The 18,345-nt window shown below is 43.8% G+C and overlaps 2 protein-coding genes across 4 annotated transcripts; both read right to left on the reverse strand.

Annotated features, from left to right (window-relative positions):
* Positions 1–2,843: 2,843 nt before the first annotated feature.
* Positions 2,844–10,854, reverse strand: RBFA (ribosome binding factor A). Its single transcript, XM_014877549.2, has 7 exons — positions 10,665–10,854; positions 9,652–9,694; positions 8,860–9,036; positions 7,479–7,591; positions 6,215–6,299; positions 4,542–4,612; positions 2,844–3,566 (listed from the first exon to the last, which is right to left on the reverse strand). Exons 1-7 carry the CDS (start codon positions 10,772–10,774, stop codon positions 3,173–3,175), a joined length of 993 nt encoding a protein of 330 aa, XP_014733035.1. The 5' UTR covers positions 10,775–10,854; the 3' UTR covers positions 2,844–3,172.
* Positions 10,855–11,225: 371 nt separating this feature from the next.
* On the reverse strand, positions 11,226–16,629 carry LOC106853975 (uncharacterized). 3 transcript variants are annotated; one of them, XM_014877571.2, is made up of 7 exons: positions 16,577–16,629; positions 16,107–16,160; positions 14,641–15,025; positions 13,723–13,894; positions 12,561–12,739; positions 11,943–12,039; positions 11,226–11,575 (listed from the first exon to the last, which is right to left on the reverse strand). In XM_014877571.2, the coding sequence occupies exons 3-7, from the start codon at positions 15,020–15,022 to the stop codon at positions 11,422–11,424; spliced, it is 984 nt and encodes a 327-aa protein (XP_014733057.2). In that variant the 5' UTR covers positions 15,023–15,025; positions 16,107–16,160; positions 16,577–16,629; the 3' UTR covers positions 11,226–11,421. The 3 variants fall into 3 exon arrangements, with proteins under 3 accessions (XP_014733057.2, XP_088024476.1, XP_014733048.2); XM_088168350.1 differs by lacking the exon at positions 16,107–16,160 and having other exon boundaries at positions 16,577–16,596; XM_014877562.2 differs by lacking the exons at positions 16,107–16,160; positions 16,577–16,629 and adding an exon at positions 15,524–16,065.
* Positions 16,630–18,345: the final 1,716 nt, after the last annotated feature.

Here is an 18,345-nt window from a genome sequence, read left to right on the forward strand (position 1 = left end):
GCCCATTAGCACAGCCAGGACCCTGGCAGAAGACCTGCACTTATCATGCGCTCGCCTGTAGACATTGACGGCTGGCCACTTTGGAGACAGAGTTTTGGGGCAGATGGACCTCAGCTCTGATGGAGCACTGTTGTTCTCTGGGTCTTGTGTTTTAGCAGGTTTTTCCAAGGGAAAGGGCTCAGGTATTTCTACAGCTGAGTACAAGGAGAATAAAGAATCCACAGGAAAATGAACATGTACTGCTCACATCAAACAGTTTGTAACCATTTAGTTCTGAAGCACCTCCTGCTCCTGACTGAGGGATTGATCTCAAAGCCTAAATATTTGATCTAAGTGTCAGATGTAGGGGGTTTGCCATCCTGTGGAAGCTCAGCTAAACTAGATAAACACAAAAGACTTTCAAAAATACAGTTTCCATGTGCCTTTTGCAAATGTGTTCAGATGATCAAATGTTCTTGAGGTGATCCACAGCTCTCATCCCCATGAAAAGGTACACGTCTCCTTTTTACAGAGTGACAGAGCCAATGCCCAAGCTGGGACACAACTGCCTATTCCATCCCTTCTTCTAGTGCAGGGCTGGGAAGAAATGTCATCAAAGATATCCTGTGGATCTAATGGTAAGGAAAGGAGGAGGAAGCAAAAAGAGCCAAATCAAATCAAATCAAATTGGATCAAATCAAATTGAATTAAAGAGCTGAGTTGTAAGGGATGATCATCGAGTCCCACTGCGTGACTACTTCAGGACTGACCAAAATAAAAATCATGGTATTAAGGGCAGTGTCCGAATGTCTTTTAAACATTGACAGGATTGGGGGATTGACCACCTCTCTCGGGAACTGTTTCAGTGTTTTGATCACCCACTAGATAAAGAAATGCTTTCCTGTGTCAAGTCTGAACTTCTTCTGAGGGGCAGAGCTTTGAGTCATTCCCACATGACCTGGCACCGGGTCCCAGGGAAAAGAAAGATCTTTTCCCCTTCCTTGCCTCAGAAAGTTGTAGATACAAGTGAGGTTGCCCCTCAGCCTCCTTCTCTCCAAACAAGAAAACCCCAGTGTCCTGAGCTGCTCCTCATAGGACACCTGCCAGCCCCTTCCATAACTTTGGTGCCTTTCTCTGGATGCATTCAGGGACCTCCACATCCTCTTGAAATTGTGGGGCCCAGAAGCACACACAGCACTCAGGGTGAGGCTACACCAACACCAAGTACAGCAGGATAATCCTTTCTTTGAAGTGGCTGGTGAAGCTGTATTTGATCCATCCCAGGACATGGTTTGGCCCCTGAGCACACACTGATGACTCCTGTTGAGCCTCCTGCCAGCCAGCACCCCCAGACCCCTCCTGCAGGGCTGCTCTCCAGCCACTCCTCACCCAATTTAGACTTGTGCCTGTCATTACTCCTTCCTAGATGCAGAATCTGGCATTTATCCTTGTTCAATTTCGTGCCATCGATGTTTGCCCAAATGCTCCAGGCTACCCAGATCCCTCTGCAAGGCCTCTTGTCCCTCGGGAGTGCCAGCAGCCCTCAGTTTGGAAGTATCATCAAACTTGCTCACGGTGCATTCAACTCCTGCATCCAGATCACTGAGAGATACATTGAACAGAACTGGCCCTAGGACTGATCCCTGAGGAACGCCACTGGTGACCAGTCACCAGCCACATGTGGCCCTGTTCACTGCAACCCTTGAGCTCTGCCCTTCAGCCAGATCTTCACCCAGCACTCCATGAACCCACTCATCCCACAGCTGGAAAATTTGTCCCGAAGGATGCTGTGAGGTACAATACCAAAAGTCTTACAAAAACCCAGGAAAACTACACCCACTGTGTTCCCTTAATCTGCTGGGCAGGTGACCTTATTACAGGATACTAAATTATTTCAACTGGACATTTTTTTTTTGTCCATCTGCATTGATTATGACTGATGATTGCAGTGTTCCATCAGTGTCATGATAGGAGAAGTCCTAAGTTTTAGATGAAAATAGAATAGATTGGATATGAGGAAGAAATTGTTCCTTCAGGATGGTGAGGCATGGGCACAGGTTGCCTAGAGAAGATTGTCCAGGATGCTCCATCCCTGGAAGTGTTCAAGGTCAGGCTGGACAGGGCTGTGAGCAACCTGGTCCAGTGAAAGGTGTCCCCACCCATGTCAAGGGGCTTGGGTCCAGATGATCTTTAAGGTTTCTTCCAACCCCAACCATTCTGTGATTCTGCTATATTGCAGGGCAATCTCCTCTGAGTTGACTTTCTTTACCTCCCCATTAACTACTGGAATTCAATTTTCTGTATTTCTGGTAGAATTCTCTTTTACTACCTTGTTAATTGTAATTTCTTTGAAACTTGCAGCCTTCTGACTTTATATATTCATGCTATTATTTTTTATGTGCTTTGAGACAGAAATCTTTATTCTCACTTTTTATACAATTCCCTATTCATTTTCAAATCTGTTTCTGGGACATTCTTCCCTGCTGTTCTTTCTCTGCTTTTCAAGTTGTTAATACATTTTCTAAGTCACAGTCAATATTTTGCCTGATTTTACCCAATGGATGTGCAGTTCTTTGGTTTTTTTCTGATTGCAGTTCCCTTTGCACAACTATAAATTTATTTTCTTTCAGGGTTGTAACTTTATTGTCCACCATTTCAATGAGTTTCAGCTTTTTGTAGAAAGTGTTCCCCAATTAGACTGGTCCTCTAGAGAAGACCCTGTCCTCATCTCTGTGTGATGAAGCTGAATACGACTGTCATTATTCTGCTTCTTTCTTCCTCCCTGGTATCAGAATAACAGGCACCATCACTTAGTGGTAACTTTAATACAGGTCACTAAAAAATAATAATAATTAAAAGAAATATTGCAATATAAAAACCATAATTTTATTGGAAAGAATCTACACAACTGCAAGAAGTTTTAACTCAGTGCTGCAATAGGTATATTTTATCATTAGAAAACTGCTCTCTGGTTGAAAGTCCTTCAACTGCAGCAATTTGAAAGCTGCTTAACAGAATGCCACTAATGGCAGCTTTTCTTACATTGTGCTAGCAAACCTGCTCACATGTGGCAAATCTATCAGTGTGGATGAGGAAGTGATAAACATGTTGTACAAAATGAACCTTTCAGTAAATATGGCAGTCTTTTTTTGTTATTGGCAGCCTTCATTTTGAAGGGAGTGGCTTTTTCACTTCATTTCAGTTTACCAGTAGACTGACTTAAAGTTTTGTCATCATCCACCTCCAATTCATTCACCTCTTCCTGTAATTCATCCTGCAGCTCATAGTCTGAGGCTGATTCAGTTTTATCATCCCAGTAATCAGCTTCATAACTGTCCAGTAAGTGTTTCTGTGGTGTAACGTCATCATCGTCAGGAGGATTCCTTGTTTTCTTCTTTTTCATTTTCTTTTGAATCTTAGAAAGCTGCTGCTGCTGCTTCTCTGTCCAGGCAATGTTTTCTATATGTCTTGACATTTTCATTTTTTTATAGTCCATTATCTGTTTATTCAGCTCTTCATGATCAATACCAAACAGATTAGACCGCATGGGTGAATCTGAAGATTGAGTTGTTGATGGGAAGAGTTTACTGTGGGAAACAAAACAAGTATTGGCTTGGTTTTTTTCCCCACATATATTTCTATTTTTGACAACTTGAGTAACACAGAAATAAACTGGACTTTTCAGATTAACTTTAGTAACACCCTGTGTTCCCCATGTTATGAAGGAAGAGAGACCACCATATCATGTGTACAAGGACAGTCTGTACCAACAGATTTAATGGGAGAAAGACAGTAAAGGAATAACAGGCCAGATGAAACTGCTTGTCTCTGGAGAAAAAGTGTACATAGGTGAGCACTGGACCTGGGAGCCCCAAGGAACTCAAGACTCAGCTCTTATAAGAAGTGAGAAGCAGCAGCCTGTGCCCAAAACAAACCAGAGCAATGTGACACCTTATTCTGGACTTGACTATTTCCCTGAGACACAGAGGAAGGTGTCAGGTGCCCTTTGGGAAACCTGTGACAGGAACGACTTCCCATAGGAAGCTATTCCTGATTTGCATCTGATGGACCATCCTGTGAGATACTGAGGCACAGAAGGCATTTCTACCAACAGACTGCAGCACACTGGCGCAAAGGCTGCTGGCTTAGAGAGCATCCAGTCCACAGAACTGGACTGAACTATTCCAATAGGTTGTTCAGCCCTATCTCTCAATAGTTAAAAATCCCTCACAGAAGGAAGTTAAATTAATTTAGGGAAATTTGTCAGTAAACTTGCAATCCATGTATAATATACCAAACTTATATCAGAAAAAAGTGGACAAGTAGAGCAGTATTGGTAAATGCAGTTTTCATCCTCATCAGACAATTATCAGCAAGAAACAAGTATTACTGCTGCAGAGCATTTTTGAAATTTTGATTATCATCAACACATCAAATCTTGAAATCTTAGAAATTCTACATGTATTTCCCTCATAAAAACTAAGATATTAATACCAGAAGAAGTATCACATCAGCAGAGATGAAAACAGACCCTCATAGAGATCTGAACCAAAAAGACCCACCTTGAATCATTTTGAGACATTTGTTCTTCTTCTGGAGGTCCAAAATCAGCAATTGCCAGTAAGTCCTCAACCTGTAAATACATCAAGGCAACACATATAAAGGATCCTGTTTAAATCTACTTTGTTCTCATCTGCACAAGAAACAGACAAGTATCCAACAGCAAATATGTTCTTTTCTATGTTTGGAATATTTAGCAAAACCACTTCAAAACAGCCTTTTCCTTCTTTTACAAGGAACTGCTTATACTGTTTTTGTCAAATAGTGGATGCAGTTTTTTCCCTCATGTATATTATCAACCCTTGGCGACAGATTGTCTGACATACTTATTTTTTGGTTTATTTGTTCTTACCTCAGTCTTGCAAATGCTTTTCCATAACATCCTAACACTGAGATTTTTTTCACCTCTTCTCCCTTTCTGCAAGTTTTTCATTTCTCTTATAGGCAACTATGGAGTTCCCAAATGCCTTTTAACATGGCATCTAAACAGTAAATGCTACAAATCTATTATATGCAGTGCTTAAAGACTACATGTAATTGTAAAAATTTTCTCTTGTTTGAAATTTAATTTCAGCCTTTCTTTACATTAATTCCCTTCTAATCCATTGTATTATTCTAGGAGTTTAATTGGTTGTTTTTTCCCTTACTTACAATACTTAGAAACCAAGTTCAGCATGTTATTTGAAACTGTGATTGACATAAAACTGATGAACTGCGAAGCAGGAGAAAGTTATCCATCTGCCTGCTCCCCAGTGTCATTCCCTGACAGAAGTGATACAAAGAGGGTTTTTATTTGTTTTCTGTGAAACTCAGAATTTTTCTGATCACAGAAAGTTCAAGCAGTACATTGCATTTCTAGAGAATCTGAAATTCTTTTATCTGTTCCATCTCTGCTCATGTACACTGCAGGAGCCCGTAAGGGTCTGACAGTAATTGGCTGTAACAGTAACACTATTATAAATAACAAGGCACTTCAGGGCACAGAAACATGAACCTGTTCTTTTCAACTTCACATCAACAGCTTGAGGAAACATTTCTTATCAAATTCTACTCATTGGTGTCATGTTTCTCTTCTGGAAATCTCATTATTTTCGAGATCTCGCTTCAGAGTCTCAATGACAGCAAATTCCTAGGAAACATCAGTATTCTAGTAATAAACCAACTAGTTAAAACCATCAACATCTTGATAGGAAACATGAAATAGTAAAGACAATTTTAAAAGTTAAGGAAAAAAATGTAGTATGAATAAGCCTACATCCCCTATGCAAAGATTTGCCCTTCCCTACAAATATTTACAGATGGAAATTCATATAGGGGAAAAAATAAAAATAAAAAAATCACTGGTTATTCAATTGACTCTTAAAAGCACATAACATTTAAAATGTGGAAACAGCTCTTCCAGCCTCTTTTCTATAACCATATACACCAGGCAACCCTATATAATTCCTTAAAATGGTAATTTATTTTTAAAAATTTCTTCATTGGCCTAATAATACTGCCTACAATTCTTCTACATATTATATAGGCATCAATCTTACTCAAGATTATTTGTTAAAATAATCTTTGCAACTACAGAGAAAAACTGACTTTTAATGTAAATTAGTAGAGCAACTAAATGATCAGCTCTCTCCTAAGTCTCCTAATACTTACACATTGAGTCAAAGATTAGATTTACCTCTTTTACAGCTGCAGCTTCTTTGTCTTTTATAAATACTACTGGGGGTACATTTCCTACAATCTGCTGACTCTTCAGAAGATACCTGGCAAGAACACAGCATTCACCAGCATGAGTATCAGTATAGCATCTCCAGGACAAGTAAAACGTGTTAAATGAAATCCAGCAGTATTGTACATTTAAAGACATGGCTTGCAAAACTTTCAGTTTGATGAAGAGCTATTCAGGTTAATGCTAAGCAATACATTGCTGCAGAACCCCAACTTCGAATGCACAGCATACAAAATCTATTGGCTGCAGGCCCAGCTGAGTATTGATGTTTGTCCATATCTGTATGCATAGGCTGGCACAGGTCCTTCCTGCCTTCATTTGGTATCCTTATCCCCACTGCAGGGATAAGAGCAGTGGGGAATAGAGCCCTCAGAGCTGGACAAGACAACTTATCCTACATGCTAGCTGCAGGAAGGACTGACAGAGCTCCTCTTGTCTGCTTCCCAGCCAGCAACTCTCCTTCTTAAAAAGTGGAAGCTGTGGAATAGAAGAAAGCATTATGCTGGAGCAGGAATTACACAGCTTGGGGAAACAGGGGGACAGGAAATGGCTTTACAAGTGCACTTCTAAGACACCTGCCACATGGGCGAAGTCCTGAACTTCCAACAGACTGGCTGCTTGGCAGAGAGAAAGCCAAGGAAAAGGGGGAAGAGACAAAAATCTCAATGATACCATGAAAAACCACTGGACTCTGATGGAAAAATGGGCAAAAGCAGCACAATACATCGTAGCATTCTAAATTTTGGGGGTTTTTTGGTATCAGTATTGTGAAGAATTTCTGTAGTAACAATCATCCCTTATGGAGGACCAAATCATCTCTAGAAGTCAGAACTGCCCAGTGAATCTGCAAGGAGATCCTTGCAGCTGCCAGTCCTTTGTGCAGCATCCCCTTCTGGGCTACTGTCCTGCACAGCCTGTCCAGCCACCACCACCAGGACACTGGGATGAGACCTCACCCATATTCCTCTTGCTTTCTGCTCATCCCACTCCTGCCCTGGGAAAGCACAGAAGCTAACTGAGCCAGCTGTGTTCCAGCAAAGATCACACAGCTGGTCTGACACAGCGACCCTTCCCTGTGAGGCTCATCACAGGAGATGCTCTACTGCATGTATCTAAAAACCCAAAGCAGCCAACAGGTCAGGTCTAGACTGTCAGAAACACTTAAGAAAAGGCTCTGGGTTTAGGAAGTGGCCTGTCTATCCCGCAGCAGTACCGTATACGTGGAGCACTCTTTCGCAGCACACTTTCAACATAACTTTCCTTCTCCAAAGTGGAAGCAGGGTTCCAGTACACACGGCATGCTGAAAAGTTGGACGACAGGGACACCTATAAAAAAGGCAAATCTGTCTTTAAAATGATGTATATATACACACACTTCATGTACAATGAAGTCTGTGATGGATTGCAGAAAGCCTGTTAGAAAATTTATTTTGACAACAGAAGTAATGATATCAGACCAGAATCAGTTCACGAGTAAATCTGGACAGGTCTACACCCAGCCATGTCCCAGTGCAGCACAAACACCATGCAGCTATAAAATCTGTGCTGTATTGGGAAGAAGGCTGCTTCTTTCCCTCTCTCATGTTACAAGATGTTAAATTTACAGCAATGCCTCCTGAAAGTGCTGTTTCTTGCCCACATCAGCCAGCATTTTTACATGCAGACATCTGATCTGAAACAAGCAATCCTCAAGCCCAAGTGAAACAGGAATACTCCGTGAAGGATGTTGCATATATAGAGCCAAAAGACTCATCTTGCCCATGCAATTTTGAACACTTGTCTGACAACAGAATGAATTCAGCTGGCAAAAACATCTATTTCAGTCATGAATGACAAGCCTTTTGTCATAGACGCAGCTATGAGGTACCATTCTTTTTCCACGCTTCTAATATCAAAGCTAAGTCTACCAAGCTTTTAAGCCAAACACTGGTATAATTTAATCTTTACAGAACAGCAAATGTAGAAGATAAAAACTGCAGACCACAAACAGGAATGTAGAGACTGGCTGAGTTCCTGTATTAGAGCTCTAACATCCCTTTCAAATCCACAAATTATGACACAAGTAGATACAATTATGTACAAATCTCAATTCTTTCTCGGATCTGGCTTGACAATGACATTTTCTTAGTCTTGCCCTTTTTTTGAACTAATCTCATGCATCACTTAGGTCTTCTGCCAGTAATGTTGCTGGTGAGTGACACAAGGAGATGACAACTCTCACACAGCTGCGAGAACAGATTATTAAAAATACACACTTACGTTGGTAAAACCAAGCTCCTCCTTCTGAAAGGGCAAGACAAAGAGCTTATGTCTGAGTAACAGAAAAAAAAATCTTATCAGGAAAATCACGGTTTAACTGGTATGAGTTGCATTTGCATTAGAGTGGCAAAGGTCTCCTAAGCCAGGTCCTACAGTGTCAAAGGTCTGCTTTGAGGTACTCCAGAACTTGATCCTGCTGCACTTTGCCACATCAGAAGCAATGCAGTAAAATTCTTGCACACAACACAACACCCGGGGGAATTCTTTGGCACGTCCATGCCAGCCTCACAACGTAATCAGAGTGGCTCAGCACAAGCTGTAGCTTTGGCACTTGCCTTGCAGATTTCCAGCTTGAGATCATAAAATTCTTGACTGACTTCACAGGTAGTCGCCATCTCTAACACAGCTTTATGAATAAGACCATTCAAGACTCTGCAGCGCGTGTTATCTTGTTTCTTTGTTTTTGTCAGATCATTTTTCACTAAAAAGTCCAGCTTGGTTGGTTTATGCAACTTAAAAAAGAAACAACACTTTAAACAGCAGTTTCACACTTGTATTAGGCAACTATATACAGTTTCATGCACTTTACTAAGTACACTCTTATTTCATTATTGCAGCTGTGATAGCTTTATATAGGTCCTACATATCAAGTGTTTCAATAAAGAATACTTCTGTTCACAAAATCTTTGACATTCATGTACTACAGACAACGTTTCTAAAGTTCTTTTTGTATTTTGTAGCAAGGTATGAAGCTCCATAGGTCTGTTTTCTCAAATACAGCATGCATTGACTGAAAAGCTTTGCTTGTTTGAAAAATCAAACATTTAAACAAATTTATTGAACTAAGCTCATAGAAGTTTTAATCTGGATCAGTACTCAGGAATGTGCAAGACAGCACTGATGCTCTCTTGGAAAGCATCAAGGACGAAAGATCAGTACAGAAGAGGAAACAGCCATGGGAAGCCAAATGGCAATCTTGTCATAGTCAGACTGGAGCCCTACGGCTTGTTCATAAAATCCTGCTATTTCTCCATCAGAAAATGCTTCAAAGTTAGAATCAATGGCAGAAACACAAGTCTGCTCCTCCTGGCACAAATAAACACATTGCTGTAAGAGCTCACACTTACCGTTTGTGATCCCACGATAGGGCTGGGATACCAGAACTTCTTTCTTTTGGAAAAAGGAAAGGAAATCAGCTTTATCTTTCAGTAGCTCAGAGAAATAAGGATTCCCTGTGTAATTCATATTCCATCTGCCTGAAAGCACACCACAACACCCAGGTTTTCATGCAAATAGCTCTCCTCACAGCTGAGGTGCCAGGAACAATGCTTCCCATCCACAGCTGAAGTTGCACATAGACAGCAAGGGGGTGGAAAAGAACATCTCTCAGGCTTCTTTAGACTCATAGAATCGTTAAGGTTTGAAAATAGGGCTAAGATCATCAAGTCCCACTATTAACCCAGCACGGCCAAGTCCAGCACTAGACCATGTCTCCAAGCATCACTTCTACACGTTTTCTGAACACTTCCAGGGACAGTGATTACACCACTTTCCTGGGGATCCTGTTTTATTGCTTGAGCATTCTTCCCTTCCAGTGAAGGAATTTCTCCCAATATCTAATATCCCAATCTAAATGCCCCTTAGTGCAACTTGAGGCCATTTCTTCTCGTCCTGTCACTTGTTTCCTGGGAGAAGAGACGGACCCCACCTGGCTACACTCTAAGGCAGGTGTAGAGAGTGAAAAGGTCCCTTCGGAGCCTCTTTTTCTCCAGACTGAACACCTGCAGCTCCCTCAGCTGCTTCTCACAGGACTTCTGCTCCAGACCCTCGGCCGCTGCCCTTCATAGTCATGCTCCAGCCCCTCAATGTCTTTCCTGTACCGAGGGGCCCAGAGTTGGACACAGCACTCGAGGTGTGCAGAGCACAGAGGGACGATCACTGCCCTGGTCCTGCTGACAGATGAACCTGGGCACATGTGCAGCCGCTGCCGACCAGCTCAGATCGGGCTCGGTGTCTCTCTCTCCTCCGCGGCACCGGGAGCGCCCGAGCCCCGCAGCCTCCCCTTGCCCCAGCGCCCGCAGCCGCCCCGGCAGGGCCCCGCACTCCGGGAGGGCCCCGCTCCCTCCGGCCCCGCACCTACTTATTCTTGCGGAACATTTTCCGCAGCAGGTTCCTGGGGCCGCCCAGGGCTGCGGAGCTGCGCAGGGCCCGGCACCACCGCGGCACCGCGGCCGCCGGGGCGCTCCACATTGCTGCCCTGGTCCCCGGCACGACACGGCCCGGCCCGGTCCGGGGAGCTCCCGCCTCAGCTCCGGCTGCGGCTCAGGCTCCGGCTGCGGCTCCCTCTATCGGCACGGAGGCCCGGGCCGGCGGCTGGAGGTGTCCCGGCCGGCCCCGGAGAGGGAAGGAGGCCGAGCTCTGTCGGGCTGGTCAGGGCTCGCACACTCGCAGAGCCTGTGCACAGGCTCGGGCTTCGGCCCGCGGGGGGAACACGCACCCAAGGGTCGGGATTGCTGCAGGAGCCGCTCCCACACACCGGCTGCGCTCGTGGCTGTGCCGGGCGGTGCCTCCAAGACACGATTTACATGTCTAAGACCGATTGTAAAGCTAAAGACACGATTTACATGTCTTTCAATTTGCTGCTGCATCGGCGCGCAGTCGTAAGGGGATGCGAAGAAAGTAAATGACACTGAGGCAAGACTCTGTGCTCTGGAGTTTTCCATTGAAGACCAAAACAAAACATTGCAGTTTTCCACACGAAACCACTGCTGGGTATTTAAATAAATTAAACCTGTGCTTTATATATTTTATCTGCCTAACACTGTGGGATAATTACACCAAAAGCGATCAAATTACTGTTTCTGCACTGGCGGCATTAATCCTAAATGCCATCTGCTTTAGGGCAGCACCTCACGAGGGATAGGAAGACCTGCCAGGCCCGCCTCTATGCTTTCTACCATTTCTTCCATCATAACCCAGCGTGTCTTCTTGGTGGCACTTCCAATGTGAGGAGTTATTATAACATTCTTCAGCTTTAACAAGGGGTGATCCCTGGAAGAGGAAAAGAAATGTTCAGCTAGTCACTCACAGCACATTCATTTGTTATTTCATCACCTGCAGGCAGCCAGGGAAAATAATAATTAAAAATAAAACCTAATTTCATGACCCAAACATTTTCAGAGGAGTTCAAAGTTCTGCCTAGCTTGGTGGGACTTTATGCAACAAATCCTCCAAATGAGAGAGTGTGAATTTTATTTGGCTGAAACAAGATTAGGACATGGTTTCAGCAGGACTAGTGCACATACCTCACGTACTCCTACTAACAAAATGATGCAATTTTTCACATGCTCACAAAATTTTACTCAGTTTGAACATCACACATACACCCTTTTGTATTTAACTTCAATACATGTCCTACCTTGGCAAAGGTTCAGGATATGTCACATCCAGAGCAGCTGCCTTAATAACTTTGTTTTGAAGGGCTTCCACCAAAGCATCCTGATCCACTACAAGACCTGTGTCACAGTAAGAAGGAAATGTTTGTTTTCCTGTTCCTTACTGTCCTCTCTCATCATTCTTTCGGGCACAGTGGTCAGGCAAACAGCAAGGCAGGCCATGGTCACAGTGCAGAAGCAGCAGCAGAGTGTGGTGGAGTGGGAGGGAGAAGCTTGGGATGTGCATCAGGGAATTAGCAGCATGAGACAGAGCGCCGGGCGTCAGAGCAGGCTGTGCCACCCTAATGTGCGTGAGCAACAACATTGCCACTGCATTAAATAAATAAAAGGCTTAAGTAGGAAGTATATAAATACACATGGGCTTCTAACACCTCAAGCTCACTAACATTTTAGAGACTTACTTTCTCATTATTATGGGAACACTTAAATATTTTACTGAGATATGAGCATGGGTGTCCAAATAAACTAGTAATCAGAAAATTTACAGAAAATTTCAGAGGGACAGATTGTATTTTAGAGATTTTCTCAGGCCTTGTCATGCCAGCAAACCTTAATGCAGTTTTGTTTATTCTGCACCTTACCTCTGCTGATATTAATAAGAGTGGCAGTGGGTTTCATCAGCTCCAGCTCCCTCTTCCCAATCAGTTTGTGTGTCTGTGGAGTTAGGGTCACAGCCAGCAACACAAAATCTGACTGCTGGAGCAAATCATCTATCTTCTTACAATAAATAGCTCCAACAGCACTTTCTTCTTCCTTTTTTCTGCAGGGAAAATCCCATAATTAAACTGCAGTAGCAAGAAACAAGGGAAATATCAAATCACCAGTAGAGAAAATGTTTCTTTTTTGTTATCTTCACTGCGTAGTGCAAAGGAGTTAGCCACTTGTCTGAAACTCAGTAAAGACAAAGATCAAGCTATTTCCCACAACACTAAGTGAACTGTACACATACGTGCAGTACTGTTGGGATGGAAAGTAAGAAATGGATATCGTATAAATGTGCTGAATAAATGATAAAGCAAATGCATTTGTATCACAATTTCTGCTTATAATGGGTATTCTTCTCTGACCCAAAATAATGAAAAATAAGTAAGTCATGTGAAAATTACTGAGGAAATACACAAGACAGGGCAGGGTTTAGATCTTCCCAAATCTATGTCAGCAACAGCCTGATTGTGCTGTGCATCAGTGCTGATTCACAGAAACCACACGATGCAGGACGTGCTGGTGCACTCGATCCGTATCAGGACGAGGTTAGCTGGCTCTCATCAAATTCCCACAAAAGAAAAGAATGGAATGGGCCTGATGGGAGTACCGGGGCACAGGGCACATACAACTCATCTGGCACATACAACTCATCTAGAAGACAGCCAACAGACTGGAAAGTCTGGCCCTTTGTTGTCTCGTGGCTTTGGAAGGGTGAGATGTCTCTACCTGAATCCCTGCCTTACCTAAATCACAGGAGTTAAGTCTTCCCAGTTTTCTCCTTTCCAGTCCATTGCAATATCACTACCATGGCAGGAAGAACTCGGGAGCCCCAACTAACAGGGAGAACAGTGAGATATATCTCTCCCATTCCTTCCTGACTTTCATTCTGTATAAATTGGGAAATTAATGACCATCTTGGAACAAGTGTATGTACTTTTCCAGTTAAAATAAAGAGCAGTGCAAAAAGTGAAAGCACAGTGAAAAGTACAAATAACATATTAAAGCAGTGAGTTGCTATGGAGCTGCAACCAGCTTTACCTCTGATTTCTGTTGTGGTATAAAATCTTCATTTCAAAGGCTTTGGCTCTTTCAGCCACTTTGTAACCAATGGTGCCCATTCCCAGGATCCCCAGGGTTGCTCCAGAAACCTCAACCCCCAGCCAGTCAGCAGGGAAATACTCTGTGTCAGGGGAGACTGCCATCTCATGGCCTTGGAAGAGCAAAAGAAAAATTATGTAATGCAGGGGATGTTCCAGTATCTGGTTACTTCCCTCCTTCCCACCACTTTTTATCGTAGGACCAGGCAGAAGCACAAGAGCAGTAATATATTGTCATCGTGTTTCTGGACAAGAAGTGAGTAATGTTGTACTGTACACATGACTGCTGACACTGATTTCTTGCTCAAGAGAGAAGCATATCCAGCCTCTCTTTGGCAAGAAAGGAGGAAAGGAAGGTAAGACCAAAGCAGCAGTAAGGCCATCCGGTTCCCAGCTTCCTTGCAGATACACCAAGGTTGGCAGGGAAAAGAAACACAGAGCATGGAGGGCAGATTTCTGGACAGCTTGTTCATAATGACTCAGATGCACGGAAGCTTGGCAAAGACAGGCTTCAAGCCTCCTTGAAAATACATTCTTTTAATCCCCTTTTATTATAGCTTGAAAAGCAAGACTGCAATGAACAAGTACAATGAATAAGTGGCTGTGGATGGAGGGAGAAGAGGCCTGAATTTAGAGCTGTCCAAAGAAGGAACAACCCTACTTTGCCAATATGCCGGTTTGGAAATAGAATGCAGTTATTGTCAACAAGACAGATTTGCCTGAACTTTTCCTGTTCCTTTTCCTTTTCCCCTATTTCCCGTGTTTCTAGTTTTAAGCTTACTTTTGCATCAGCACACATTATCTGCATGTTTCGAAGTCATCTTTTCTGTGAAAAGACTAAGACCATTTAAGTTATTACCTTCTACAAGTCTCCTGGCAGATGCCAGCAGCAAAGCCATGCCCATGTCTGCAGTGTCAGTGGAAACAACAAATGGAGTGTTGGACACCTTCACACCATAGCTGGAGAGGAGTTTCAGGTCCAAGTGATCTATTCCCACTCCAGCACTTGCAACTACCTTCAAGTTAGGCAAACTCTGGAGCAGCTCTTCATTAATAGCTGGTCTATGGTACCAGATATAGATAGCTCTGATCTTTTTGCTGAGAAACATCTTGTTTTCAAGATATTCTTTCATGGTGATGAGGTGAAAACGTTTCTTCAGAAATTCAAGATGGTCTTCATATACTCCAAACCTCTCTCCTATAGAGTCAACTAGCACATAAGGCAGTTCCTGACCCTCCATGCCCTACAAAAGCAAAGAGAACCAAAAGGATATGGTCTGAAGTTATCCGTTATACCTTTTTGTTCTAAAAATCAGGAACTGATTGGCTTGATTACTTGTTTTCCTACTTGATGAAGGATTTGGCTAAAGATAACCACTCCCACATGCAGAAGTCTTTTGGGTTCTCCCTGAGTTATTCAGAGGGTGTTCAATTTCTACATAATCTTGTTAATAGGAAAAGAAAACATTTCTGAATATGTATTTCATTTCTGTATGTGTAATTCAGAATGTGTATTCCGAATTAATAACCTGGAACATGCACTTTCCCCAAAGCCTAGGAAAGCTAGTGTCTCCTTGTTAGCTGATGGAGACATAGCTGGTATCTTGATGACATCCATCAGCACATGGTGACATCCCTTATTTTGTTCCCAAGAGCTGAATAGCTGTTGGGCTTCCCTATCTTCCTGCTGACTTTGGGTCCCATTTTGCCAGCATCAGAGCAGCCAGTTCCATTCCACATACCTGGTGGCTGTAATCTTTCCATATGTTTCAAAGTTCTGATGAGGTTAGACTGGGTGGTTTCTGCTTCTTGTCTGAATTCCCTCACACTTTCCCACATTTTCTTTTCTCAAGGACTAGCTTCTTGATGGAACCCTTCTTCTCCCTCCTCCCCTAATAAGTGATGATATAGAACCATTGACTTCCATGTCCACTGGGTTTTTTCCACTGCTGGAGCAACTGTAGTTGTTCTTGTTTGAGCCTCTATCTCTACTATCACCTCAGATGGAGTTTGTCCCCTTGTAACTTGAACTCAGTCAAGTTACCCTCAGCAAACCAAGTATGCTAACTTAACTTAAACAAATGAGCAAGCCAGCAACCAGAAACTCCTGTTTAATGTTCAGTATTCAAAGCCAAAGTCTTGATGCTTTGAGAATGTGGCCATGTGAGTCGAAAGGTATCTTTTAGCCTGCAAGTTCTGCCACTTCTGCAATTATATTAAGCAATTATCATTGATGAGATTATCTCAGTACAAATCTCATTTAATCTAACAGAGCTATGAATTGTCAATTATGAACTTTGAAGTTACCCATCAACATAAGTTTACCCTTTTTTTCTTGCGTCTCCTTCAGTGCCTTGCCAACTCTTCACTCTGCTGACTCTGCAAAGAGCCAAGGCAGTGATCTCAGGTTAAAGCTGAGTCCCCGTCACGCCGCCCCTCAGCCCGAGGCAGTGTTCCCGCACCGCAGGGCCGGCTCCCTTTTCCTCCCCGACCACCCGCCCCGGGAGCGCGGCTCTCGCCAAGTTCTTCCTGTCCAGGGCGGGCTGAGCGTTCGCCGCTGTCCCGGCGGGCCTAGGGCTGGGACTAAAGACAGGAGAGAGCTGGAGCGAAGGACTGCCGAGAGCGGGCTGGATCGCTCCCGCTCCCAGCCCGGCGGGGCGCGCAGCCCCGCGGGATCCGCCGTGCCTCGCACTCCCGGCGCTACCCCCGGGGCCGCCGCCCCCCGTGGGGCTCGGGGCCTGTCCCCCTGTCTCCGCCCGGCAGAGGAAGGGTCCCGCGGTGCCGCTCGCACTCACCCGTGCCCGCCGCCCCGGCCGCTCCAGTCGCACGGCGAGGGCGGAGCGGAACCGGCCGGCGAGGCGGGCACTGCCCGGCCGCCCGCACCTCGCCCGGGCCGCCCCCGGGGCCAGCGGGGAAGAGAGGTGGTGCCAGGGCACCCTGATCCCTCCGGGAGCCGGGGGAGAGCAACGGGAGCTCAGAGCGATTGTGTGTTTTTGTAGAAGTCTTTCTGTGCTGTTCCAGATTTCAGGATTTTGTATTAACGTCCTGCGCGCTGTTCTCCGTACTGTCTTTGAAAACCGGAGGAGGTCTGGCCTTTCTGCTGGTCATTACACTCTGGGCACGTGAATTAACATAAGAGTTGTCTCTGACCGACAGACACCAGTGACAGCTCTCACTGCACTCATGAAGGTATTTTCCAACCTATATGATTCTAGAAACATTCTCAAAAACTGTCTTGAAGAGCTAAGCAGCCGGGACAGGCTCAGGTGCTTGGACACTTGAGATGTTATCCCAGCTACAGGCAGTCCTGTGCCAATTTCAGCTGAGAATGTGTGAGAATTTTTCTAACAAGGTAACTTTGTCTGTATCATAGAATCACAGAATGGTTTCGGTTGGCATGGAACTTAAAGCCCATCTATTTCCAAACCCCCTGCCACAGGCAGGGACACCTTTCACTAGACTGGGGTGCTCAGAGGTCTATCCAATCTGGTCTTGAACACTGCCAGGGACTGGGCATCCAGAGCTTCTCTGCGCAACCTATTCCAGTGCCTCATACAATTTCTTCCTAATCTTCTCCGTTCTACTACCTAATCTAAACTTACTGTCCTTCAGTTTAAGGCCATTCCCCTTGTCCTATCACTACTTGGGAAGAGTCCCTCTCCAGCTCTCTTGTAGTCCCCCTTTAGGTACTGTTGCTATAAGGTCTCCTCTGCACCTTCCCTTCTCCAGTCTGAACAACACCAACTCTCCCACCCACTTCAATTGGTTCACATCTTTCTTGTGCTGAGGACCCCAGAGCTGGATGGAACATTCCAGGTGGGATCCCACAAGAGCAGAGTAGATGGGGATCTTGATCTGCATACCCAGTGATGGGGACTGGGAAGCAGAGCTTCAGTTCTCTGTTCACAAAAGCTGTGCTGAAGTGATTCCCCTTGCTGTGTAGGTGGTCATAATCCACTGGGGAGGATGCCCAGCATCCAAGGATCTTTCTCCTTTCACACTGCAGAACAACCAGCCATAGAGTGCTGCCATGTCTCTCCTGACTACTGTAGTGCTTTTCAAAAGAATGGATTAGTCTTCTTGAATTTTGTCAAACACATTTTGATATGCTGAACATGAAGACAGTCAAATTTAACACCAATCCTCTATAAAATTGCTACTAAAATTAAATACAATAACAATTCATATAAATGACAAAAACTATAAACTGTTCTTGTTATCCTGGTAATGATTTTTGAGTATCAGTTGTTTACATTAATTTCAAGTTCAAACAGTTACACTTTAAAGCAAAAATTAATTAACTAGCAATTTGGAGTTACAGCATGTTAACTAGATTTTTAGTTAAGTTTACTTGCATTTTCTTCCTTGAAAAAAACCCAACAAACATCAAATGCATTAAAACACATTACCTCTTTCACATCAAAAGTTTCCAAACTGCTTTGGTGATAAGATGTAATGAGTAAGCTTTTAACTTACTGCTCACCTGAGACTGAAGGACCTTTGTAAAGTCTGAGGAAGGAGGCCTATGACACTTTAGTCTTTTAATCATTTTAGCCCAAAGGTA

Source organism: Sturnus vulgaris, chromosome 1 (genome assembly GCF_052056855.1).
Source record: "Sturnus vulgaris isolate bStuVul1 chromosome 1, bStuVul1.hap1, whole genome shotgun sequence".
NCBI lineage: Eukaryota > Metazoa > Chordata > Aves > Passeriformes > Sturnidae > Sturnus > Sturnus vulgaris.

What these genes read in the sequence shown, in the direction of transcription:
- RBFA (XM_014877549.2), bottom strand. Translation starts at nt 10,774, where the DNA reads ATGTGGAGCGCCCCGGCGGCCGCGGTGCCGCGGTGGTGCCGGGCCCTG. An exon ending in TCAAGCTGGAAATCTGCAAG is followed by an intron (nt 7,592 to 8,859) that starts GCAAGTGCCAAA and finishes CCTTTTTTATAG; the next exon opens with GTGTCCCTGTCGTCCAACTT. An exon ending in AAGCTGCAGCTGTAAAAGAG is followed by an intron (nt 4,613 to 6,214) that starts GTAAATCTAATC and finishes ATGTATTTACAG; the next exon opens with GTTGAGGACTTACTGGCAAT.
- LOC106853975 (XM_014877571.2), bottom strand. Translation starts at nt 15,022, where the DNA reads ATGGAGGGTCAGGAACTGCCTTATGTGCTAGTTGACTCTATAGGAGAG. An exon ending in TGCCAGGAGACTTGTAGAAG is followed by an intron (nt 13,895 to 14,640) that starts GTAATAACTTAA and finishes TGCTCTTCCAAG; the next exon opens with GCCATGAGATGGCAGTCTCC. An exon ending in TCTTATTAATATCAGCAGAG is followed by an intron (nt 12,040 to 12,560) that starts GTAAGGTGCAGA and finishes ACTGTGACACAG; the next exon opens with GTCTTGTAGTGGATCAGGAT.